The sequence below is a fragment of the Beta vulgaris genome, chromosome 4 (genome assembly GCF_026745355.1).
Source record: "Beta vulgaris subsp. vulgaris cultivar EL10 chromosome 4, EL10.2, whole genome shotgun sequence".
Classification (NCBI taxonomy): domain Eukaryota; kingdom Viridiplantae; phylum Streptophyta; class Magnoliopsida; order Caryophyllales; family Amaranthaceae; genus Beta; species Beta vulgaris.
This window is the reverse complement of record NC_079205.1, coordinates 54,329,241-54,356,733: the sequence shown is the minus strand read 5'-3', so window position 1 is coordinate 54,356,733 and position 27,493 is coordinate 54,329,241. Positions and strand designations below refer to the sequence as shown.

At 35.9% G+C, this 27,493-nt stretch overlaps 2 protein-coding genes across 2 annotated transcripts; one reads left to right on the top strand and one right to left on the bottom strand.

Annotated features, from left to right (window-relative positions):
- Positions 1-7,647: 7,647 nt before the first annotated feature.
- Positions 7,648-13,101, bottom strand: LOC125496759 (uncharacterized). The gene is made up of 2 exons (XM_048642318.1): positions 12,556-13,101; positions 7,648-10,986 (listed from the first exon to the last, which is right to left on the bottom strand). The coding sequence occupies exons 1-2, from the start codon at positions 13,099-13,101 to the stop codon at positions 7,648-7,650; spliced, it is 3,885 nt and encodes a 1,294-aa protein (XP_048498275.1).
- Positions 13,102-16,865: 3,764 nt separating this feature from the next.
- Positions 16,866-21,385, top strand: LOC104890755 (uncharacterized). The gene is made up of 7 exons (XM_010676339.4): positions 16,866-17,769; positions 18,471-18,998; positions 19,081-19,146; positions 19,322-19,488; positions 19,932-20,517; positions 20,777-20,881; positions 20,994-21,385. The coding sequence occupies exons 1-7, from the start codon at positions 17,632-17,634 to the stop codon at positions 21,291-21,293; spliced, it is 1,890 nt and encodes a 629-aa protein (XP_010674641.2). The 5' UTR covers positions 16,866-17,631; the 3' UTR covers positions 21,294-21,385.
- Positions 21,386-27,493: the final 6,108 nt, after the last annotated feature.

Sequence of the window (27,493 nt, the reverse complement as noted above, 5' to 3'; positions counted from 1 at the left end):
AGCGGCAATCTTGGGGTTTCCTTCCTTTTTCCTGCAATTTTGAGCTTAAGTTATGTTCTGCTTTGCATGAAATTGTTTAAGGTGTCTAAGGTAAACTGCAAAAAAATGTTTGAATTCTTAGTTTTTACTACTCCCTCCGTCTCATAATATACTGCTTGTTTATTTTTTACAGTCTCCAAAGACGTAATTTTGACCTTTAATATCTTCAATTTCGTATTAATAAAAAATATAAATTGTTGATATTATAAAACTACACAAAGAGACGAATCTAACAAGATCTCACATGAATATGTTTTTTTATATATACAAATGAGAATATTCAGTCAAAGATTTTAAAGTTTGATCTACCAAAAATGAAGTAGACATTATATTATGGGACGGAGGGAGTACTTTTTAGATTTTCAAAGTTGTATTTTCATTTATTACGTGAACTTGGTGAACTACTACCTTACATAATATTTTACCTTATTTTGTTCATCTTGTCAGGAATTTATGTGTATTTTTTTTTAGCTAAAAATATTTTCATAATGTAATTTAAATAATTTGTGAATTCATTTTGTTGATTTTAGCCCTAAATTAGTTTGGCCCAAAAAAGTCCATTGGAATAGGGGAATTGGTAACACTAATAAATCTAAACTAACTGAAAAGGTACTTATAAGAACTTGCGTTAAGAAGGAAAGTCCTTTGAGTGATTACTCCATCTGATTTTTTTTATTTGCTACATTGTTATTTGCACTAGTTTTTTTGGTGATGTTTCTTTCAAATTTTTTTGTACTTTTTGACTTTGAGCATCAAATGAGGTAGGAAAATCTGAAAAAGTAATACTTTTGGTAGAAAAAGAAAGAAAAAAATATAATAGTATTACTTTTTGGTGGGTCAAGTCTTCTAATAAGGAAAGTTGAAATAATGTACCAAGTAAAAAAAGCAACCATTTAAGAAAAATGTAGCAAGTAAAAAAAAAAAAGCGGAGGTAGTATGTAACTGAAAGATTAAGGCTAGTGGTTGTCTTTTGGCCATTGTTCTATTGTACTCTTGGATTTCTTTTTTGTTTAATTTAAAATTAGGTAACACTTCAAGCTCGATATTAAAAAGAAAATGAATTATTGTTCTGAATTATGTGATTAGTTTAATTTAGTTACACCCTGTTTTTTTGAACCGAGAGAAGTTGAACTGAACTGCGAGAAAGTTGAACATGAGAGAGTGTCTGTACTGAGTTGAACTGCGAGAAAGTGAACTAAAAATAAGTCTAATAGAACTGGGCCTTAGTGACCATTTTTATACATTTAGTAATCACATCCTTTAGTCCCTTATTAACTAGTTTAATCCATCTAGCGACTAGTTTAATCCATTACGTAAGATTGTCGGAAACAAAGGAGAAAAGAATGGACGATTAGGACCCCGTAAATTACGACTGAGAGATGATGAATTGCATAGAGAAACTGAATTGAACTGAAAATAAATTCAAAAGAACAGGACCTAAGTTGTTGTCAAATGTCTAGTGATAATGTTTTTTTTTTTGACGGGCTAGTGATAATGTTGAATTAGAGTAAAATAAAACAAGTTTATTAGGAAAATATAAACTTAGATTTTTCTAATTTTATAAAATTAGATCTCCTATTTAATAATTATTCTCCTATCAATACGCGAAACATAATTAAAAATTGGATCTTGGTAACAATCATAGCATCGTAGACAGAAATCACAAAAATTTCCAAAAAAAGTTAAAAAAAGGAAAGGGATGTGCGCAAAAATAGAGAGGATAGAAACCAATTGTAATTGTTTTTGTCGTTTACGTGCTCCGTTGAATGGTGATGAACGAGGTCAACAGTTCGTACCCGTTACGTTATCTGATACTCTGGTTGTTGGATGTTGTGAATGTGGGTTTTGTGTTCAGGAATTCGAGTTTTGGCCTTCTCTTCTCTACAACTCAGGCTCTCCACCCTAGGAGCTTCTTCTACCTTTGAATTGCTCGTTTCTTTGTGATACTCCCCAAAAAATTTACTCTTTTACGCATGACTGGTGCTTCGGTTTCAGAACCTATTGTTTATGCGTTACCTTTATTATCTGACCATTATATGCAGATATTTTGATTTATCTTTTGGATCAGCAGCCTACATGGTGAATTAAATAAGTAGAAAATAGTTGTTGGGTTCAAACAATCTCCTGATTTAGGCTATGTTTAGTTCACCTGAAATTTTCTGATCTGAACTTATTTGATCTGAACTTATTTTTTCTGATCTGATCTGATTTGAACTGATCAGATTACAAGATCTTATATTTTATATTTTTCTCAATATATAAGAAAAAATATAGTCATGTGGGATCTTGTTTGATTCGTCTCAATGAATACTTTATTAATATTCAATTATTAAATTTTTACTAATATGTGATGAAACATACAATGATTTTTAAAGATAAGCATGATTTGAACTGATCTGATCTGAACTTATTTTTTCTGATCTGATTAGATCTGAGATAAGCCTATGTTTAGTTCACCTTATTTTGCTTATTTCAAATCTAATCAGATAATGCATTGGCAAACATGAAAACAAGAAGTGTTGCACGCACTTATTTAGAAATGGTTGAATTATACACATACAAAACATCATAGTTTAGTCTAATTTTATCATTAAACTATTCTTTCTTTTATTTTGTAATGTAGAAAACATGTGAAAATACTTCACTAATTTTTCTTTGGAGTAATTGATCATTATTTATATGTTAATTCATTAGAACAAGTTTTATATATTTTACGATTATTTCATCAAATACACCTGACAAAAAAAATTATTTACCAAATACTCCCATTTTTTTTCAAAGTTCACCAAATACCCCTGACCTTTTAAAAAATTAACTAGATACCCTTTTGTTTACGGACATTAATCCTCCATTAGTGTTTATTTACAAATTTGCCATAAGTCAGCCTAATTAGCACTAAATCAACCTCATTAACCCTAAGTCAACCTAACTAACCCTAACCCTCTCTATCCCATAATACACCAGCCCCCATCCCACCCCAACAACCCCAGCCCACCACCCTGCCACCAACCCCAGCAACACCAGCCCTCTCCCCTGTAACCCGTAACACCAGACCCTTCACCCCTACCCCTTCCCCGCAGCTCCATCCCTCGCAGCCACCCTCCTGCAACCCCCATCCCCTGCACGCAAACCCCTTCCCGCAACCCCTCTCCCATACACACAACCCAACACCGGCGACCAAACTCGTCTTGCTCCCTCGCAGAGAATGCAGCATCAGCAGAAGCAGCACCACCGACCTAGGGGTGGGGGGCTCTGGATTTGCGATTTTGCGGCGGGGGAGGGAGAGCGCCGTGTTCGAAAGGGTGGGGGAGGGACGAGTTCGAAGGGGTACGGGGATTGTGAGATCGAAAGGGTGGGGGCAGGAGGGGGAATTCGAGTTGGGGGTGAGGGGAGGAGGAGGGGAGGCGCGGCTACAGGGGAGGGGGAGGAGGAGGGGGTGGTGGGTCTGGGGTGGTAGGGATGGGTTGTTGGGAGATGGTTGGTGGGGTTAGTGTGGTGGGGGGTGGGTTAGGATTTTTAGGGTTTAGTTAAGGTTAATTAGATTTATTTAGGATTTTTTTAGGGTTAATTAGTTAACAGAACACTAACATCCGTTAGCCAAAAGCGTATTTCGGGTAAATTTAAAGGTCAGGGATATCTGGTAAAATTTTTGTAGGTTAGGGATATCTGGTGAATTTTGAAAAATGTGGGGGTATTTGGTAAATAATTTTTTTTTTGTTAGGGGTATTTGGTGAATAACCGTATTTTTTATACAAGGTCATGAGTTCAGATTTTATCACAATGAAATTTATTTTTAAATATAACGGATGAGTTTTTGCACAAGAGGAAAGTATCATACGTCAACATACATGCCATGTAAGGGGGCAACAACTCAACAGGTGACGTGGTACAATACTTGCCCACATGTTTTGATAATATATATTGATATATCGAAAACTAGACTTTTATGATAAATGTTAATATTTGAAAAAATGATCGTTATAACGTATGCTGCCCTTTTTTTTAAGGAAACCGCAACAATAGGTGGTTTCAAGTTTCAAGGGTTTTTTTATTATAAGGTGGTAGCCTATATGCTTTATTTTTTGAGTCATCTCAAAATGATATGACTTTCTAAAAATTATACTTCATCTTCTTATATCACAATTTCATCCATATATCTTCACAAATCACAATTTTATGATTTTATCCATATAGTAATATAATTTTTTCCCCAAATGATGCTAGCCTAAAATAAATTCCATATGCCAAGTTTAAATTTTTTTCCGACACCATCATTTACGTATTTGACATAAAATTATTTCCGGAACCATCTTACGTGTAATATGCATGTTTATAAATTATAATTATCTTATATATTTCCTTTGTTTCGAAGTAAATGCAACAGATTTGGTTTCTGGTACCCTTCAAGATTGTTCAAAGTTGATTGAATTTGAGCATTGTAGACGATTTGGTTGTCTTTGGTGGAAAATTCAATCTGGTTGTAATCGATGGGGGTGGTTTTTGAAGTTAAGTGTGAAGATTAAAGGTTTATGGTATTCAGTTTTTGTCCGCTGCTTAGGTAGTGATAATCCTTGGAAAAATTTGTTCATGCCTTTTTCATGTTGCTCGAGGAAGTGAAGGTTGTTGGTTTTGATGGTGACTGTCATAATGCCTGTTTGGATTCTTTTTCTATTTTCAGCATGATATTTCCCCTCCTTCTCATGATAGTGAGCTCAAATTAGAAGTGGGTGCTCTGCTTATCTTAGAAAATATGCAGATTGGTTCAAGTCATCCTAATTTAGAAAGTGGGATTCATCATGTTAAGGAACCTAGTATATTGAATTGTGTCCCTTTAGAGAATGTTGGTGTTATAAAGGAGAAGATGTTGGCAAATCCGGAGAGGTTGCAGGAAAGTGTTGGTTTGAGTGGCATTGCTAGTGCTCTTTCATTTGCGAATGAGATGCGCATCAATGGAAGAAGTTCATTTTGTGTTGACGGAGATGAGGGTTCTTCTTGTGATAAAGGAAATGGCACAATATTAGATTCAGCATTCAGTTGGGGTTGTCAGTGAGGTTTCAATTTTATCACCGAATTCAATTATGAGCAATGTTGTGCCGAAGTCTTCTGTTCGGAGACTAGCAAAGAAAAATCAATGTCCGTTGCTTAATCATCTTGGTTTCAATCGTAGCATGGAGAAGAAAAATGGGATTCAAGTATCAAAGAGACGGTGTAGTGTGAGTTATCCCAATGGTTAATGTGGTGTCGTTGATTCAAAATCGTCTTATGGAGTTCATGAGTTCTTTGATGTTGTCTTAGTTTGTTGTTTTTCAGTTAGTAGGCTTGTGTGTTTCTCGGTTCTTCAATGTGGTTGGGGTATTGTTTCTTGTTTGTTGTAGTGGTGAGATTGTTGTGGGGTCTTTGTTGTGTTTAGAGCGTTTTGGTTGGCATTTTCATGTATTTGTCTTTCAAGATGTTGTAATCTTGACACTTCATTGTATGACTTTAACTCTATTTTGAGTTTTAATGAAATGAACTAAATTATCAAAAAAAAAAAATGCAACAGATTTACTTGTTCACTATTCACGTTTTTCATTTTGACTAAGATTTGTGATTTATACATAATAAAAAACAAAGTCAAATGGTATTTTGTTAGATTCATATCGTGACATACTTTATAAAATTATAATTTTTAATTTTATATAATTATATATATTTATGGTCAAAATAATATATCATAATGCGTTAAAGTGAATTTGTTACATTTAATTCAAAATGCAGGAAATATTATTTTTTCAAGTAAGGAATGAAAAGTACATGGGTTTGCCAAAAAAAAAAACATGTGGAAATATAAACCACCAATAATTTCTAATTCAAGCAGTGAAGTTATTGAAGTCTACTCTGGTGTTGACAGTGCTGAGGCAAAGATGACAGCAGCATCTCAATTCTTTGTACTCTTCGTCTTTCCTTACAAGAAAAATGAAATAAATCTGAAATAATAAGAAAAAAAATGAATAAAACCTCAATATTTTATTCTAGCAATAGTAACATATCAATTGTTTTCTCTTAAATCTTTCTTTACACTCTAGAAAAGATGATGGATGTCAAAATTCTTTCTTTTCATTTATCTCAACTATAGGCTACAGTATTGAAAAGATTGAATAAGAAAGAGTATTTTTCATTTTTTCTAGAGGTTGATGCTGTTGATTTCAAGTTTCGATGGAAGAAAAAAAGAGTTGTAAGAGGAGAGAGAAATGAGAAAAGGTAAGAGAGTCGTAGTAGTCGAGTCAGTGCAAATAAAGAGTAAGAGTGTAGAGTGTAGAGTGTAGCAGTAGTCCAAGTAATAAACTCACGTGAATCAATGCAGTTGCCGCCATTTCACCCTGAACAAAAACACTCCCGTGTTTGTCGCTTCATTACTGTCCCTTTACTCTACAGGTGTTCACTATTCCTGCAATTCATATCCCCAGATTCCAACTAGGCAATTAACAACTGAACTTTTATTTATCGCTCCAAATCTACTTAAAATCGTCATAAGTTTAATTTTATAGACCAATTTACCCTTCTTTTTTGCCAACCACCCACCACCCCCACCACCACCTGCCAACCCCGGCCAATCCTGCCATGACCTACCTCCCCAACCACCACCACCTTGCGAATTTTCTCACCACCACCTTCTTTTGACCACTACCTTCACGAATTCATGGAATTGTGACCCACCATCTACGCGAAGAGAGAGATTACCAGTGGAATGTAAGCGACGGAAGAGAGAGAAAGGCCCGTTGAAATTTTTTTACCATGGGCGAACGTCCGGACATGTGGCGAACATCTAGCCTGGACGTTCCGCCCATGGAGCGAACGTCCTGGCCGGACGTTCGTGCCATAGGGTGAACGTCCTGGCCGGATGTTCGCCCATGTTAAAAAATTTCAACTGACGCGAAGGTGGTGGTGGTTGGGGAGGTTGTGTGCGACGAAGGAAGTGGAGGTAAGAGTGGTGGAGTGAGGTGAGTGGGTGGTGGTGGTACGTTGAAGAAGGAGAGAGAGGGGTAATTTTAATGGAGATGAGAGGTAATTTTAATGGAGATGAGGGTGGTGGTGGTGACATGATGTGAAGGGTGGTGGTGGCATGATGTGAAGGGTGGTGGTGGTGACAGGATGTGAAGGATGGTGGTTTAGGGAAAGAGACAGAAAAGGCTAGGGATGTAATTTCAATTATTTTTGGGGCGATTTTGAGTAGATTTGGGTCGATATTTAACAAACCTCCTAACACCTTGTTCTTGTACACTTATTTTTACATTCAACTTAATTTAGCCCCAAATTCAATCCATCATTTTTCTTTTTTTTTTGATAATTGTTGTTGCATTTCATTCATTCAATAAAAAGGATAAGAAACCTCTACTCAACCCAGGTATCCCTCCTCAGAAGGAGAGAACTTTCATAGTGAATAATCACACCCAGAGGAGAGGAGGAATTTCATCCTTTATAGGCCGTAAGACCTTCATTACAAAACTAATACATTATGGAAGTAGCTATCATCAATCACTACAAAACTATGAGTGTTCCGCAATACATATGAAATAATAAGCAAGCTGCACATATTACTTTCACTACTTGAATCTGATTAGCCTCTTTTTATAGCCAAGCAATGAATTCTTCCTTCCTTTCAAGGCCCTGCTTTGCAAGGGCATCCGCCACAAAGTTGGCGCTTCTTCCCTTGTGTACAATTCTGATGCGCAGGTCCCTCTTGCAAGCATTCCTAATGAAATTCAAGTTCCAGGGCCCTTCGTTCACGCTGTTGCTCCACGAAACAGCATTTGATGAGTCTGATTCCAGTATAATATTACACTTTCTGACACTTTCACTTTCACATGCCAGCTTGATTTTTATAGCATGATGTATGGCTAAGACTTCCGCGTGATTTATTTCCATAAATGGAATGGGGGCAGAGAACATGCACATAAAACTTCCATTTTCATTGCGAAGAATACCTCCAATGGCCGAGTTTGATGTGATAGGATTCACCGACGCGTCTACATTCCATTTTATTTGATTCGAATCCGGGGGACTCCATGAGCAAGGATCTGGGATTGGTTGAAGAAGCTTTGAGACCGGTTGAAAACCATTCCATACTAAACATTTCGGATTTCTTTGAATGTCACAAGGTGAATAAGGAAAGTCATCACTCCATCCTTTAATCCACCATCCAAGTCTCAATAAGACCATGTCTTGGAGCTGCTTTGCGGAACAGGAGCGTTCTTCAAAAATACGCGAGTTTCGCTCCTTCCAAATCGTCCATACAATTATAAAGAAGCACGTGTGCCATACTTTTTTGAAGAATGGGGTTGTCTTTGGAGACTGCCACTGATCAAAGGCACTTCTTAAATTGCTAGGAAAAACCCAACTCATTCCCCATAGATTGATCCACCAATACCATATAATCTGCGCAAACTGACAATGGAGGAGAAGGTGATTGGATGATTCTGAGTGAAGAGAGCACAACACACATATGTCATTTTCACTTGAAATTATGCCTATCTTGGCTAACTTTTGGCGCGTGTTTATTTTTTCAAGAAGCGCAGCACATACAAAAACTTCAATCCTATGCGGCACTAATCCACGCCATACACCTTTTATTGCATCTCGATGAGGGATGGGGTTTACTTTGTCAAGCTCCAGAGAGAAAGATTTTGTGGAAAGTTGCCCTGAGCCACTGAATGTCCACACAAGTTTATCCCTGCCATCGCAGGCAAGGCATACATCTTTTAATTTTTTGTCGAGCTGAGATTTTTCGGCAGCGTCTTGCGGTCTCAATGCTCGCTTCCAAGAGAATGTCCACACCCAGTTGAAACCCTCCCAAAATCCAAGAGAGTCCACAGATGCATACGGCATTACAGAGAGTTTATAAAGCCTTGGAAACAAATTTTTTAGTGCCGTAGCTTCCACCCAAGAGTCATGCCAAAAGAGACATTTCGTTCCATCACCAACATTTCTTCTAATCCCCCTGAGAGCCAAGTCCCTTGCGTGTGGATGCTGAAAGATGGAGGAGCATATTTGCTTCCAAATCCCACCTGTTGTGGGAATTGATAAATCAGTAATGCACAAGTTTGGTGGGTACTTGTGCTTGGCACGAATTACTTGGCACCACAATTGTTGTGGACTTTCAAAGAAGCGCCACACCCATTTGAATAAGAGACTAAGATTCTTGTGAGTTAAATTGCCAATACCAAGGCCGCCGAGGATTTTTGGTAGTTGCACCTGTGACCATGATACAAGAGAGAGAGATTTTTTTTCCGGATTGGTATTCCAAAGAAACGATATTGAGAGCATGTTGATTTTGTTGACAACTCCTTTGGGAATAGGATATATTGACATGTAATACAATGGAAGACTTGTGAGTGATGACTTGATCAAAGTGATTCTACCACCAATTGATAACATCCTTCCTTTCCATGAAGCAAGTCGTTGTGAGATTTTTGAGATTATAGGCTCCCAAAGCTGGATTCTAGATGCGTTACCACCAATGGGTAACCCTAAGTAGGTGAAAGGAATATCCCCAATTTTGCAATGAAGCGCAGCTGCTGCTTGTTCAATCCACAACTTTGATGTATTAATCCCAATAAGTGAACTTTTGTGAAAGTTCACTTGGAGCCCCGAGGCTAGTTGGAATATGATGAGCATTTTTTTTATGCTCATGAGCGATCCAAGTTTTGCCTCACAAAATATCAATGTGTCGTCAGCATATTGCAAATGCGAGATTACCATCTCACTTTGAGGAAGACGTATGCCGTTCCACATGTTCAAGGTTGTTGCTCTTGCTATGAGTTGGTTTAGGGCTTCCGCTACCAAGACAAATAAGAAAGGTGAGAGTGGATCACCTTGTCTTAATCCCCTTTGAAGTCTAAAGGGTGCACAAGGAGAACCGTTAATTAACACCGAGGCCGAAGCAGATGAGATACAAGCCATTATCCATTCAAGGAAGCGCCATGATACACTATCGTAGGCCTTGTGAAAATCAAGCTTTAGAAGAGTGGCTTCAATGTTTTTCTTCTTACATGTGTCGATTAGCTCACTTGCAATCAAAGCTCCGTCTAGAATTTGCCTACCTTCAATGTAAGATGATTGAAGAGGACCTATAAGAGAGCTCATAACTCTTTGCAACCTTCTAGCCATTAGCTTGGCAATGATTTTGTAGATGCACCCTATCATGCTAATTGGGCGAAAGTCCTTGAATTCCTTTGAGTTTTCAATTTTTGGAATTAAGGTAATGTAGGCCGTGTTAGAGCCACTAGGAAGATGAGCTGTAGCTTGAAATTCTCGTACTATTCCATAGACTTCATGTTTGATGATATGCCCTGCTGCTTTGACAAATTGAAAGTTGAACCCGTCCGGTCCCGGAGCTTTGTTTGAGTCACAAGAAGAGACCGCACTGTCAATTTCCTCGTCTGAGAAAGGTAAGGTTAGAGTCGTGGCTTGTTCACTTGATAAGCATTTAAACTCGAGTTTATCAAAAATCGGTCTGTTTGCATTTTCTTCCTTGAAGATCTTTGAGAAGAAATTTCTTGCAGCTTGCTTTATTTGATTCGGATCCTCAACTCTACATCCATTTATCTCAATGAAGGGAATCTCATTTTTTCGCCTTCTGTTTGAGGCCACGGCATGGAAAAAATTCGTGTTTTTGTCTCCCTCTTTAAGCCAAGAAATTCTGGAACATTGAGCCCAATACAATTCACGGCACTTCATCCATAGCCAAAGGTCCTCCTGCGCAGCTTTCCTTTTTTCCAGTTCTTCACTATCAAGATTTCTCTGGTTTGCAATATTGTCAATGCTTTGAATGGTGGATTCCAGGTTTGCAATGTTGGAGTCCAGATTGCCAAACTCCTTTTGATTCCATTGCTTAAGACTGGTTTTGACTGCTCTTAATTTTTCTACCATGGGCCTAGATGAAGATTTCGACCATGATTCCTTTACTATCTTCAAGCATTTTGGATCAGTTAGCCAAAAATTCTGAAACCTAAACGGTTTCGGTCCCCAATTTTTTGTCTTGGATTGAACTATCAGGGGGGCAGTGATCGGATAGTCCTCGCTGTAGTAGAGTTATGTTCAAGGAGGGGAATATTGACAACCATTCCGGATTTACAAACAACCTGTCAAGAACACTTTTTGCATTTCCCCGAAACCATGTGAAGCCCCTCACAGAGGGAGAAACTTCCATTAATTGAAGTTCCTGCAAATTTTTTTTGAAATTGTCAATACTACATTGAGAGGATAGGTTGCTACCTCTTTTAGATGCATTTAAAATATCATTGAAGTCCCCAATTATGAGACATGGAAGTGTTGCTGTCTTCCAGTAGTTTGAAATTTCAGCCCAAACATCCGCTCGAGCACTGATTGAGCAAGGATTGTATATGTTGATGAGAATGCAGTTGAAATTCAGTGATGGAAACGATCCCTTTATTGCAATCCAATAACGATTCACAGATTGCTCACGTAAACTGAACTGAGATGTATTCCACATGGAGAGAATACCGCCTGAGTTTCCAATCGAAGGTCAGAATGTCCAGTCCATTTCAGAGGACTTCCATATTGTTCTGGTTATTTTGGATGTAATTTCTTCCATCTTTGTTTCCTGAATAAAGATGAAGGTGGGATCATACATTGAAATTTTCCTCCGAAGAGAGCTTCTTTTGACTCGAGCCCCGAGTCCTCTTATATTCCAAGATAGCACAGACATTGCAACACATTTGGCTGAATTGGGAGAAGGATTTCAAGCATTATTGGTTTCCCAAAGATGCTTTTGATTTACCAGAATCGCCTCTATTTTGTTCTTGAGTTCTGATAAAGGTCCATCATACTTTAGACCTAGTGCCCCTGCCATTGCTATGATGTCTTCAGTCTGTATGAAGCTTGACTTGTTGTTATTGGTACTGGAGGGAGAAGAGATTGCTTGTGCGTAGGCTGATTTTCTTTTCAGTTTTTTCTTTTTTGCCATTTTTCTTGCCCTCTTTTTAATTTGGGCTGTTTTTGTGTGGATTGGTATTCTATCTTCGAACCCAGGTGGAAAAAGGGGACCGGAACATGAGGATGAGCCCAAAGAGGAAATAGAGGCTGAGTTGGGCTTGTTTGAGCGCATAAGAGGTTCGAATTTATTAGTGATTTGTATTGGGCTGGGTGGATGGTTTTTTTTTGGGGATATGATGATTTGAATGTTTGTTGTTTTAATTTTGGTTATTGGGCTGTTTAGGAAGTTGGTATTTTTATCAGGGCTTTTTTTGAGGTTTGGTTGGATTGTGTTTGAGAATGGCGGCTGAGATTGTGAGGGAACATTGACATTTAATTCTGCTTCTGTTGTCAACTGATGATTGGAATTCCTAGGAATCATATGAAACATCATGTGTTCATTTCCTAGGTTAATTATTGGTGTGTTTGGGAGAGGAATTGGGGATGTCATTTCAAGAAAATCATTTACTTCTCTATTGTCAGTGGGGACATGACTAGGTTCTTTTTCTGCATCAAGAGACCTTTGATTGATCATGAACATACTTGATTGTGGACAGGACTGGCTGCATTACCTCTAATTTCCATCGCTTCCTTGATATCATTATCTGACTTGGAGACTTGGTGCCAATTTTGCTTCATTTCAGAGACATGAATTGCATAGTCCTTCCCCTCTATTTCCATGGACATTTTGCAATTGATATCAAATAGACAATCTATATATATGAGCACGCTTGCACTATCGTAATTATTGTAATCATCCGAAATAACACGCCCTAGCACACATCCAATATTAAAGAAGTTCTCATACCCCCATGCAATCAATGGTACGCCATACACCTTGATCCATGTTTCTCTCCATAATGTCGCGCTTTGATCATTGACATTTGTTACTATCATGAACCATTGTTGCAACCATGAGCTTTCCATCATATGCTTCTTGTCTTCATAAGTATCAAAGATTAATAGGTGTTGCATGTTCCCCATGGGCTTGATTGTAAGACAATTGACCCCTTCCGAGAGAATATGGTTTAGAATCAACTCCAAAGTTTGTGAGGATGTGGCAATAGCAATGGCACTGCGCTGCAGCATTTCTACTATATCTTCACATTTTTTTTCCTTTTAATGTTGCAGCATAATCGCTATTTAGGTCTATTTCACCCAATGAGTTCCTTATGTTTTCAGTTTCCTCCCCCAGAGCTCTTGAACTCATAATTCTATGCCTTGATGGTTTCGGTTTGGTTGTGGTATAATGGTTTTGTTTCAGAGTTTGGGTTGGTATGTTTGGGTGTTGGGTGGGGTTTTCTGTGACGGTCTTGTCATTGCCATCTCTACTTACATTGGCAGCTTCTTTGTATGATCGATGATCTCGGACGGAAAAAGGAGCCTTTTTGTTTGTTTTCATATAGGTTTGCTGGGTTCTTTGTATTTGGTGAGGGGTGATGTTTGGGATTGCTTTATCTTGTTTGGCAGGGAATACCGAAATGTAATTCTTCCCGACTTCTCTCCCAATTTCATCCCTAATAGCAGTAGCCAGAGATTGTGAATGATATAACTGGACAAATGCATACTTGTGCTTTGGATTTTTTTGAGTTGCTGGGATGTATATGTTTGCTATTGCTCCATGACTTCGGAAAATTTTGGATATGTCAGAGATGGTGAAGGTGGTAGGCAGATGGTTTACAAAACACGTTTTTGAGGCTATGGTTTGGTGGGGTTTAGATTTCCTTTTGCTGACTGTGATCCATTGAAGATCATGCGCCACTCCATTAGTTTTTCCACGGAGATTTCTCTCTCTAGAAAGCATCTCTCTCTCTAACAAAATTAGAGTACAGTACGTAATCCTAATTAATGTCTAGGTTCCTAACAGATTATCCATCATTTTTCTTTATATTAGTATCGAAAAGTAGTTATTGAATCATAATCTTTTATAGGTTAATCCAACTCATATACGTAGAAAAAACCTTTCAAAAAGAGTAAGTCTTGCATGGATGATGGACTTGGTCCTCAATAATATTATTATGGACCAAAGCCACTAATTTAATATAATGGCCCTTTTTTTCAATATAGTAACCTTTTAAAATCTTAAGTGACAGTATATTATAGTGACCATTTTTTTCATAAATCATACGAATTAGCAATAGGTTCACACTAACTTAGTGTATACCAAGTCCATATAAGTTTTTACCTTTAAATAGGAATACTACGGTCATGTACCATCTATATTTGGTAAGGAATCCCACACTTCCAAATTGTTTATTGTGGAGTTTGATCCCATAAATCAACCTTAAGATTGCGAGATACAAGGTTTACCACTAGACCAAGTATTACTTGGTACATTCAATCCATCATAAGTAGAAGTAATGGACTAATGGTTGCTATTAGGGTACGCATCATTATATATCTTAAGGAAAATATAGTATTTTCACTAGTTAGCTTGTTTGTACTCATTATCTAAAGCTATGGTGCTTGAACTCCTTATTCAAGATTAAGTCACAATCATCCTCAATACTCATACATAGTATTACAAATTTGTTTGTATTTCTTCAATTTTAATTGCTCTTCTCTCTTGTTTAGGATTATGAGATTATCCATCATTTTTGGTTCCCTTATGAACATATAAAGTTAAACAAAACGAATTTTAAGTTTTCTAAGGAATGAAGGAAATGAGGAAGAGGTGGTAGCTCAGTAGAGTTCCACCTCGAATTCTAGAGCATTGCCTAGGGTTCGAATCCTCATCCAAACAATATATTGGATTGTTGGGACGTCTACTTCTATCTTGTTTAGCATTATACATAGCGTCTAAGCTGGTGTACCATGCAGGTTAATAGCCTAATAGGTGTTGATGAGAACTGATTATATCGGATACTCACCAGTTACCGGGTCGAAACAATACTATCAGACCTGAACAGTACGCAATCGGGTCCTTTTGCTGGACCCGAATTCAGACACAGTCGAACCGGTCCAGTGTCTAGAACCGGCGAGTTCAGGCCAAGTCTGGGTCCGGGTACCTAGGATTTTTGCTCAGCCCTAGCAGCTAGGGCATCGAAGGGAAAGAAAGAATATGAAAGGAATCTCAAGTGATTATTTGTATAGGAGAACCAATGAAAAAGCAAGACTTATAAGTTGTATGTGAGAGACATATTTTCATTTGTTTGGAAACAGACATTGAAGTGGCAGTGGGATTGAGAGAAACCATAAATTCCACATTTTCATCTCCCAAAACTTGAAGAAAGATGAGAGATTCTCTCCCTTGACAAAATCCCACAAACACTCTCCCCAAGGAGCCTTGAGAAGGGACATAATTTCTAGATTCACACCACCATAACTCTTTACATAGAAATTTGGGGCCAAATTGAAAAGCAAACACCTAAAACTTCCCTTTCCATCAATCCCTACAACAGTACAACTTATCACTATTTGAGAAAAGGCAATTATAAAATGACAATATTATTGCTTCTTTTTTGAGGTGATAATATCTTTACTTAGAATACCTTTTTCTTTTACATGCAGATAACTCTTTGAACCAAAAGGTTATACTTTATAGGAATTAAATGGAATTGTTAAGAATGAGTGTAACATCTAATGGAATGAAATAATTCCCAGTTGTATGGGGTTATATTTAATTTGTCTTTGATGTTTTTTTATGGAAGACTTTAATGTTTTTATACCAACCGTATGCATCAACCCAATGGAAAAAATTGTACTCATATAAATCCAACACTATTACTCCCTCTGTCCCAAATTGTTTGCTACATTTGCTTTATCACAAAGACCAAGGAGGGAGTGGGGACCATTACCATAACAAGAATTAACAAAAAAGCAAATACTTCGTTTTTTTTAGATGTTACACTTTTCAAATCACGGAAACCTAGGTAATTTTTGGAGAGGAGAGAGATAGAGAGAATGAAAAACAAAAGGGTCCCATGTGAACATGTGATAGGAGAGAGATAGAGAGAAGTTATTACCCAAAATAAAAGTGTAGCATCTAATTTAAAATTTCCTAAAATAGAAAGTGTAACATCTAAAAAAAAACAGAGGAAGTAGATAAATTGTGGGACTTATGTACTCTATATGGAAATATTTACAAAAACAAGGAGGGAGTGATGGCAAATTTGTAAATAAAGTGTGGGACCTATGTACTATATATGGAAATATTTGCAAATGTAGCAAATAAATTGGGACGCACCTATGGCAAAATGTAGCAAATAAATTGAAACGGAGGGAGTACATTACTATGTGAAAGAGCAGTTAATCTTAGACCGCTTGCACTTGTACTTTGTTAAAAACTAGTAACACTGTTTGTCTATATTAAAAGATCCATAACTTTTCCCTTAAAATTAAAATAAAAATCCACAACTCTATAATTCGTATTGTAAGTTAAAAATTATTATTTAAAATATAAAAAATGCAATAGACTTTTTGACTGAGATAAAAAAACATTATAATGATGATCAATTATATTACTAATTATGCTTAATTCATTTACTTCGAAATAAAAATAATAAGGTTATGTTTTTTTGGACTTATTTTCAATTCAGTTTAGTTAATTTCCTCTTATAGTTTTCATTCAGTTCAGTTTCTTCTCGATCCAAAATAACGAGACTCCATTATTATGAGTTTCACCTAATATGAACTTGAGAAAGTTTACTTAACTTTGCTAATCTAGTATTATTGAATTTTCATTATTAAATTAAGGAAAAAAGAGAAATATATAAAGGGAATAAAAAAAAAGGCAAGACCCATTTGGTTGGATTGAATTGGACTAAATTAAACTGAAAAAATAATAATAATTAAACTGAACTAAAATTAACTGAATTGCACTGATCTAAAAATAATTCAAAAAAATAAAACCTAAATTTTATAAGAAAAGAAATATTGACAAGAAGTGAAAGAAATAAAAAAACAATGCTTGACCTCAAAACCTCAAAACTCCCACAACTCCCCATTTCTTGAAATCATTCCACCCACAAACCAATGCATTCCACCCTCCCATACACACCATCATTTTCAGCTAGACAAGTAAGGAAACCAAAATCTTTTATTTTTTCTATATATATATATAAAAAAAAGTGTAATCATAAAACAAATCTGTCTCTCATACACTCTCTCTCCATCTGTCAACTGTCATGTCTTCCATGATTTTACATCACTTTCATATAAATTCTTCAGAGCTTTAGTTATCCAACACCATGCACATTTGTGATGGTCAGCAACACAAACTACTGAACTAGGCCTTATATAGTTATATACACATAAATGATAAAACTATATTTTTTTAAAATTAATTTAATAAAAAAAAGGTCATGATTTAATAATATCTTTTCACTTCCACTCTCAAACAGTCCCACTATTAGCTTGAAGAGTTGGGTGTTGGTTGTCACAGTGACAATTGGAGTTGAAAGCACCCATCTTTTCATGTCTTAATTGTTCATCAGACTACACCATCTTAATAGTAGTAGTAGTATTTTAGTACTTGCTAAAATCACTACATATATTTCTAATATTTACATTTATCTCTTTGCACTCTTCTTTCTTGGCTCTTTTTATTATCTTGAGATTCGTCTTTTACATAACTTCTATATTCTAGTCTACAAAGAAAAATAAGAGGGGTGAAAAAAGATGGGTTCTTTAGGAAGTTATGAAGGAGTTAAAGGTAAAAAGGCAATGTGGTTGTATCCAAAAGTGTCTGGTTTTAATCCTTCTGAAAGATGGGGGCATACTGCTTGCTTCTCTCAAGGTCATGTTTATGTCTTTGGGGTAAGTTTTTCTCTTTTTTTTTGTTTTGTTTTGTTTTGTTTATGTAATATGTATGTAACATTTACTCTCATATTGTAATTTTTCCTGCATTTTGTCACAATCGGATTTAGTTGTCACATTACTGGTTAAATTTACATGTTCGACGTGACTATTAATTCTAAACAAAATTACTTTTACTATATGTAATGGGGGAGTGGTTTACATGATTTTTAATTGTGAATTTAGGTGGATTTGGAACTTTTTTCCCTTTGCTTATTGTTATAGCTGTTGGTTTGATGAGTTTGGCTAATTTACTATTGACTTGGTTTTTTTGCATGATAATGTTGGTATGTAATTCCTCAGCATGTGTTTAATCAGTTGATTTCTTAGTTGTGTTCTATTATATTTATCTGATAATTCTCTGAGTATAGTTAGATTTCTCTTTTTTTGGGGGGCTTAAGAATGCAGTAATGCATTTTACATTTGTTTTGCTTGTTTTTCCTTTCATTAAAAATTTACCCTTTTTCATGCTATTCAAATGGTTTTGTTAGGTTTCATCTTAATTATTACTTCTAATGCGTCTGAATAGAGAAGTCCTTGCACATTTTACTCTTATATCAGTTCATCAGTTGATCGATATAGTGGTGGAACAATCCATGGTTATATATCCTTTAGGTTAATAATAGGAGTATAACAAAACTTATATGCTTGTTCACTTTCAGGGATGTTGTGGGGGTCTGCATTACGGTGATGTCTTAGTCCTGAATCTAGACACAATGTCCTGGACCACTCTAGTGACTACTGGGAAGGGTCCGGGACCACGAGATAGCCATAGTGCCACGCTGTGGCGGAACAGGATTATAGTCTTTGGTGGCACTAATGGCTCTAAGAAGGTCAATGACCTCCACATTTTGGACCTTGAATCCAAGGAGTGGACCCAACCCTTGTGTACCGGTGCCTACCCTTCAGCACGCGAGAGCCACACTGCCACCTTAGTTGGGGATGATTATTTAGTCGTGTTTGGCGGGAGTGGTGAAGGGGTAGGAAACTACTTGAATGATTTGCACTTTTTGGATCTTAAGACCATGAGATGGACTTCCCCTATGGTGAAGGGTGATGCCCCTCCTCCTAGAGATAGCCACATCAGTGCGGTGGTTGGGAGGAAGGTCTTCGTATATGGTGGGGATTGTGGGGACCGCTATCATGGTGATGTGGACTTGTTCGATCTCGATACCTTGACGTGGTCTAGAGTAAGTTTTCTCATTGCTAGTATACACTTCCATTTGCTTGGTCAAATTCCTATATTATAGCTTATGTGACTTCTGTTGGCAGTTGGAAGTTCTAGGACCTTCACCTGGTAGGAGGGCAGGACATGCTGCTGTGAAGATTGGAACTAAGGTCTGCGAAATCAGGACTTGAGTTGTCTGTTTTTCTCATTAATCTAATGCAGTTCATGATAGATTATGTTTTAGTAAATGGTTTATAAATGCTGATGAAATTAAAAACTACTAGTTTCTGATTTCAGTCGTGTATGAGTTACTGTACTGATGCTTATGATTAATAAACAAACCAGGTGTATGTTGTTGGTGGAGTTGGTGACAAGAAATACTACAACGATGCTTGGGTCCTCGATACAGCTATAAGTTCATGGTCTAAGCTTGAGATTTGTGGTCAGCCACCTCAAGGGCGGTTTTCTCATACAGCAATTGTTACAGACTCTGACATTGCAATATATGGAGGGTTAGACTATGTTCTCTTCCCCTTGTTTCATGAATTTACTACTCATTCTTTTTATATACGTTATATTACCTGATACTTTTGTACTAGTAAAAATTAGGAAACTTCGCTATTAGATAAATATTTGTTGAGATGAATCTAACAATATCGTAAATGAATTAGTTGTTCTATAAATTAGAGTAAATGTATAATCAAAGTTCAGCCAAACTAGGAGACTAGATTAATCCAGACTATATCTTAATAAATTCAGATGAGTTACCTTTTAAATAGAGTGAACAAAGCCGTAGTCCCTTGACTTCTGCCCCACTACTCTAGGGTTAAGATGCATATGTCCCAATATGTGTTACATCTTGTTTTCCATTTCACTAAGATTTCGGATTTATGAAATTTCTTACCTATTTTTTCTTAAAAAATTCCTCCTAATATGTAGTTGTGTACTCTAATAGGTGTGGAGAAGACGAGCGTCCTTTAGGGGAGCTCCTTATATTGCAACTCGGGAACGAGCACCCAAATGGACGCTACAACATTTCCATGTGCAAGAGTTTTGGAAATCATAGGAGTCAACCAAGGAGAAGAGGTCAGTCCGATACTCAATGGCAGAAGACAATGCTTTTAGGGAGTTGCATTGAGACCGAAAGAAAAGATGCAAATGAGGTTGACATTTTACACTCAAAGAGGAGAAGAACCATTAATACAAACACATGGGAGAAGGAACCAGAACAGGAAGAGCATTCTCTTTCTGTCTCACAGAATTCGTCTCCATCTCAATCTGATCAAGAACAAACAACTGTTCAAAACCCAACATCCTCCTTACCAGCATCTCAAAGTTTCCAGTTCCCGCCTTCTATTCATCCATTAAATAAACCTCCAAGGAAAAGTCAGCATAATCTGCCTGATGTTTATATCTTAGGGGAGCATCGACCGAGCCAAAGACATCCACATTCCTTACCATTGTCTCATGCAGTTCGAAGTGATGTGGAATTCTTAACAGCAGAGGGGAGACACCTAAACCAAAGTGTCACTCAAAACTTGGTAATGAAGTTTTTCACTTGAGAAATATATGCAATTGCTTATTCTTACTCTGGAACTCATGTTGAGCGCCCTGTGTCCAAGCATCCAACTCGGCTATTTTGTTTAAATTTCCATAGATTTGGTTCAAGTCAAGTGGGTGTGGCGAGGATCCGACATGGGTACTTTTAGAATGAAGAGTCTTGAGTAACATACCAAGTATTATCATTAGTTACACACTTGCTTATTAAGTATTAACCTCATTGTAAATTTTTCCTCGTAGATTGGAGCTGAAGTACAGGGGAAAGTAGACGGGTCATTCGATTCCGGTTACCTAATGACTGCTACTGTTAATGGGAGAATGCTTAGAGGGGTTCTGTTTGCTCCTGTAAGCAATCTCTTGACTTTCTGGCAATGATTCATCTTTATAATTTTGCTTAATCTATATATGTTTTTGTCTGCAATGTAATGTTTAAAAGGTTGTTGATGTCAATAATCAGGCACCAAATTTCACGTATAAAGGAGCGAATCGATGCCAAAATAGCTTTGGTCAAGTTACGGTTGCTGAGCAATGTACAAACTCTAACAGAGGATCCACTCATGGAAAGAGTCCAATTGTGCAGGCCATAAAAAGCAGTGGTGTAGGATTCAGCCATGAATTTGGTCATGGAAACATTGATCGCCCCTCTCCCATTCTTCGAGCTCTACCGAGGAGGGATCAGTTATTAAGAGATAGAAGTGATCTTCAAGGTGTTGTTCTAACGCTAGGAGGACCTGGTGCAGGAAATAGTCATGGATGAGTTTGTATAGTTGATACTTATACCAATCTACTATAGTGTCTGTTTTGTCTATTAATTTCGTTATAAAGTTTAGATGAAGTTATGTGTTATTATTAGCCCTGAAAGTTGAAAAACACTACCTAGCCGTTAAACAAAAAAAAATAAGGAAGGAATGCAAATTGTCAATTCTAAAAGAAAAAACTCAACTTTTCAAATTTTTAGAAGGAGAAATCCAAATTTAAGTGGCAATTGTTCCCATAATTGTAAACACGACTTCACTTTATCTATCTACACCTTTTTCTGAATATTTTCATAAGGTGTTTGAAGTACTTGAGTTAGAATCATATTTATATGTAGATTCTGTTTGGGGAAGCATTTTAGCTACCTTAAATAATAAGGTGCTAACATATTTTAGGTGTTAAAATGATTAGTAGTGTTTGGGGAACATCTAAAATAAAATTTCAGGTGGCTAAAATGACTTAGATGATAAGTTAAAAAATTTACCTTTTCACAATCAGGTGACTGAAATTTTGTAAAACCTTTCCAAAATTTTGACAACAACTAATTTTGCTAAAATAATTTATCAACTTAATCAACTAATTTTGCCAAACAGTTAAACTAATTAGTTACCTTATCAATTTCAACACCTTATCGGTTTCAACTTTATCTTATCAGTTTCAGTTAACTTATCAGTTTCAGTTTATTTTCAGCTAGTAATGCCAAACAGAGCCGTAATAGTGTTTATGGGAAAGCTTGTATTGCATAGTAGGATAAGTACATCTTATATAGACTATAGTACAATACAAGAGATAACAATTGAAACAGGAAATGAAGATATTATGCTAATAATATTTTAGAGAATATGCTATACAAAGAAAATACGGTATCCTAAAAGTATACCTAATATCCTAACCATAAGAGATTGCTATAACTGAAATATTTGACTAACGTATATCTTCTACCATCAGTTCTTCGATCCTGTTATTTTGGACACAATTTTAATTCAGTTCAATCCAACTCGTTTTAGTTTAATTCAATTACTTTTTTTAAAAAGTTTTACTTCATTTCAACTCGTTTTAGTTGGATTTAAAGACTCGGACCTATTCGTATTATAACTAGAAAGAACAATGAGAGTATTCGACATTTGACATTTTAGGCATGGAAAGATGTCTTTTTTAGTTCTCACAAGGAAATACTCATACCATGAGACTAGAAGTACAAAAAAGCTCCCGCGCATTACGCGTAATGTTTGGGGTCTCCAAATTAAGGTGGTCGCACTCAACGGTCATGGTTTGTCTTCCATGTCATCTTCTGACAGATTACATGAGTCACGTAACACCTTGTTCCTCACTTCCTTGTACTCCCATTTTCTTTTTCCAAACAAAAAACATAGTACTGTAGACACTAGTAAAAAAATAAAAAATGAATCAAATTTATTGGTTTTGTTTTCAACAAGTCATCTCTCTCACCTCAAACTTCAAAGTCTATCACACCAGTCCAGTCGCCATTAAACGCTGGACACGCTATTAAAATCTGAAAACGTCTAACGTCTATTCACTCTTAAACAGCTCTGATTCTCTTCTTTTCACATCTTTTATGTGGTCATTACGTCATACATACTACTTCTTTTGACCTTCTCCTTTATGCCTTCCTCATCCATTGAAAACTATGCCCTCTTTTTTTTTCTGAAATTATGCACTCTAATTTTTTTTTAGGGCAAGAAACTATGCATTCTTATATACCCGGTTATTTTGAGCACAATCTTCTATTGAGATTCATTCCAATTTAATTTAGCTACTTTCCTTTAATAGTTTGAGTTCAGCTTAGCTCAATTTATTTCCGTTCAGTTTAGTTCAGTCGAGAAATAGGATATTATTAAGAGAATGGTAAGATATCTGAATCTTAAATTGTTGTTGTGACAAAAAAAAAACTTATATTATATGGTCCAAGCTAAATGTAGTATGGACATAATGTTAGCACGTGTGATTTATGGGGAAAAAAAATACTAAGTTCAAAAATAAAGATGAGCAACTATATTGTGATTATATGAGCAGTAGGTGATAGCTAGGTGATAGTCTAGTGGTATTGGCATCACCCCTGATTCCAGAGGTCAAGGGATCGAGTCTTACCCCTTGCAAGGAGGATCTCATTTCTCTCTTTCCTTGCAAACGATTTTATCTTACTTAAAAAAAACTATATTGTGATTATATGAGGAAAAAGTTAATATGTTATAAAGTATAAATAAATAGTGGAATCCAACTTATCAGTTTTAATAATTTTTTGATACTCTAACTCTAGTAGGTTAACTATCCACCGAGTAGATGTAGCATTACCCGAACAAGTCTATGTAAAAATTTGTCAAATTTTAGAGACATTACCTTCACAAAGGCATCTTTTATATAGGTAATATGTTTCGAGGTTGACATGGAAAACCACATTTATTCGCTTGCACTATTATCTTATCTGAAAGTGTTGAGGAAATATGATACTTTTCTATTTAGAAAGTTATTGACCTCCTCTGCCCGTTTTACATAATTACATAAAGAGCATCCACAATATAATGAGTTTGGATCCTCTAGAGTTTTAGTGAAACTCTACAAGGTAGAGTTGTATCTGAGTCATACATTTTGAAATCAAGGGCTCATATTGGTGGAAGGAAAAGATTTAATGGTGGATTTTGATGAGATAAAATATGGGGGATTTTGGAAAGATAATATATGAGTCATTGATTTTTTATTCAATGATTGATATTGTTCAAACTCTACCTTGTAGAGTTTCACTAAAACTCTAGAGGATCCAAACACCATTATAATGGTTGAAGGAATAGATTATCTTGTAGATATATACTTCTTCGTTTCAAAATAGTTGCACCATTTGACATTTGATCATTATTTATGAACCAATTTTGACAAGTCTTCCCTCACCATTATATAAGAAAAACATAGTCAAGTGAGATCTTGTTAAATTCGTCTCAATACGAGAATTTTAAATATCAGCTTTTTACAATTTTCACTTATACGCAATTACAGATATTAACGTTCAAAAAAGCGTTTTGGCAAACTTAAAAAAGCAAACGGTGCAACTATTTTGAAACGGATGAAATAAAAGATAAACATATTAGCTCTACCATTGGGGAGCTACAAGTAGTTGGGAAAAATGTTTGAGTAACCTTTAGCGTTGACAACCCTCTTCGACACATTAGAATAAAATATTAATATGTATGTAATAAATGAGGGGAGAAGTGATGTAAAAATAATATTTTAATGTATTTCTAACCAATGAAAATTCAATAATAATAGAGTTGACAACCCTTGGAATCACTCATTCAATGTCCAAATAGTTGTGGCTTAGAATAATCTTGTAGCTGGAACATGCGACATGGTTTTACGATAATCTAGACATGTTTTTTTGTTTTTTTATTAATGTTATTTGGGCACATTTTAGCAAGTAGGACCTACAAAAGTTTCAATTGGTTGTGACTTTCCATTAAAGAGGTTGTAATTTAAAATTATTGTAGTTTGTAAAATCTGATGTTGCATAGCAAGTTATAATTGGGTGTGGCTTACTGTAGTTGATGCTCTAAGAGTCTCATGTAATGTTGAGTCGTTGGGAATTACCAAACATGTTTAATAGAGTCTTATCAACCAATGCCCATCACTTACGACATACATCTACCATACTTTTATCGCTTGGTGATGGAGAGGTAGGTGAAATGTAATTTTGAATTTGTTTCTACTTTAGGTAAAAATGGTAAATTTGTAGGTGGACCAGAGAGCATGATGCTCTCTGTGCACCTGTTACATAACGGCGACGTTTTGTTAAGTATGTGAGTGAAATTTATTCCCCTCAAAGAAATTAAAAAAAATAAAATTTGCTAAACAAAAATTGCTGATAGTTTCCCACAAATTGCGGCGGTGGGTAACTACTCATATCTCCTCATATTTGTATATTGGGTGGAGTACATCAAATTTTACCAAAAAAACTACTATTATTTATGGTTTTGAGTAAACTTTCAAAATATTATTAAAACTATATTACTCTCTCCGTCTCAAAATATAGTTCTCATTTTCATTTTGGGTGTCCCAAAATATAGTTCTCATTTCCATATTAATTGCAAATGAATACAATCGTAAAAAAGAACATGAATATATCAAAGAAAGAACACCATAATAATTATAAAAGAACATGTTTATAAAGTACTTGAGAAACGAAAGGCTTTTAAAATTCATAAACATGAAAATAAACCTAACAAGAACATTAAGGTATAAAACAAAGAACAACATACTAATTGCAAATGACATGTGCATATAATACTTGAGATTCGAAAAAAAAAATTATTAAAAATCACAAAGATTAATAAAAACATAAAAGAACATGACGATACCAAACAAAGAACGTCATATTGATTATAAAAGAACATAAACGTATAATCGCTGAGATACAAAAAACTATATAAAAATTCACCCGGAATTTTTTGGGACTTCTATCATTTTGTTTTTTTAAAAAAAAATTATTATTATTTTTTTAAAATATATTTCCCTTTCTTTAAATTGCATTTGATATCCAAGGTCATGCATTTTGGAGTAGGACCACGTAGAGGAAGGTGGTCTCTAGTCCACCATCCACGCTTTGGGTAAAAATAGCAAGAATAAATTAACTTTTGGCAGGTTCGCATAAATTTTATCATATACCCGGGTATACCATGCTCATGGTACACCCAATATTTTTATTTTTTTTGCTCATTACTCATTTGAAACATCCAAAAAAGTATAATCAGATAATAGATAGAGCTTCAAATAAGCAAAAACTAGCCTTGGGCATACACATGGTACACCCGGATTTATGATGAATGCACTCAACGATTCGCTCAAAATAAGTCAAACTATAGAATAATCTTGAATAAGCAAAGCTTACAATGGGATTTTCTTTTACAGAATTCAACGGGTAAACCATCTGTTATTATATATAATATGTTCACATATCTTAAATTTAATGGTTTAGATTTTCAATTTTAAAACCCATCTACCTTTCCCACCCAAAACTCATTCCCACCCCTGAGACCCCCTCTCCCTATCCCCCATCCCTCTTATATTTCCTCTTATTTCACTCACCCTTTGATCTATATCTCTCATGGATCACCTCAAACGCAGCCCACTCCCTAACTCCGCTCTTTCCCCCAATGACAACTAGATATGGCAATATCCAGTGGACCACCCGGCCATCCACCCGATTTATTAAGTGGGTGAAAACCCCGATTTAAACGGATGATAGCCGGGTGACGGATAATCGTGCGATGGATGCGGGTTGGGTTCGAGTGATATTTTTTCATCCATCACCCAACCCATCACCCGTTTACCACCCGATCCGTCACCCGATTAAAGTAAAAAATATATAATTTTTTTTTAATTTTGGGCCTTTTCGTTTTTACAGCTTTATTAATCTATAGCCCAAAAGTTACAAGATGATAATATAAGTATATAAGTTTTAATAATGTGGATTAGGGCTAGTTTGGAGACGATTTTACATAGTAAGTAGAATTATATAAATGGATTAGTGGTTCTTGTTAGTAATTTTTCTTTCTTCTCCTAATACTATTTGATTTCACCCGTTAATCACCCGATCCATCCGTTTAACCCGGTTATAAATGGATGGATGGATTCGGGTGGAGATGGATGTGGGTGATGGATGCATGGATCGGGTGGATGCGGGTGACACTCCACCTGCCCCGAACCCGATCAATTTACATCTCTAATGACAACGTTGTTGATAACAATGATGATGATGATGATAATGGTGGTGGTGTTGTCTAATATGATAGTTTGGGAAACTCAAGGAGTTTGATCATAAAAGGGTAGATGGATTTTTTAAAATGGGGTGAAAATTGAAAATTAGGTTTGTGAGTTTGAGTAAGAGGAAGAGATTTTATGAAGGGGGGTAAGGGTGGGAGGGTTTTTGGGCCGGAAAGGGTAAATGGGTCTTGATTAATGTTTTTTATTTAATTAATATTTTTAATTTGGAAATATAAACCAATAAAAATAAGACATGTGGACATGTTACCTACAATAACATGTTATTTACCTGTTGAACCCATTAAAAGATAACCTTATAAGCTTTGCTTATTCGGGGATAATTTAAATCACTTAGAGATAATTACAAAAAAGTTAAGAAGTAATTAAACGTGGCAGCTAAAAAATTATTCATCCAACAAATTGAACACCTTA

What these genes read in the sequence shown, in the direction of transcription:
- LOC104890755 (XM_010676339.4), top strand. Translation starts at nt 17,632, where the DNA reads ATGGGTTCTTTAGGAAGTTATGAAGGAGTTAAAGGTAAAAAGGCAATG. An exon ending in ATACCTTGACGTGGTCTAGA is followed by an intron (nt 18,999 to 19,080) that starts GTAAGTTTTCTC and finishes TTCTGTTGGCAG; the next exon opens with TTGGAAGTTCTAGGACCTTC. An exon ending in AAAGTGTCACTCAAAACTTG is followed by an intron (nt 20,518 to 20,776) that starts GTAATGAAGTTT and finishes TTTTCCTCGTAG; the next exon opens with ATTGGAGCTGAAGTACAGGG.
- LOC125496759 (XM_048642318.1), bottom strand. Translation starts at nt 13,101, where the DNA reads ATGCTGCAGCGCAGTGCCATTGCTATTGCCACATCCTCACAAACTTTG. An exon ending in CCAGTCCTGTCCACAATCAA is followed by an intron (nt 10,987 to 12,555) that starts GTATGTTCATGA and finishes AAATGCTTGAAG; the next exon opens with ATAGTAAAGGAATCATGGTC.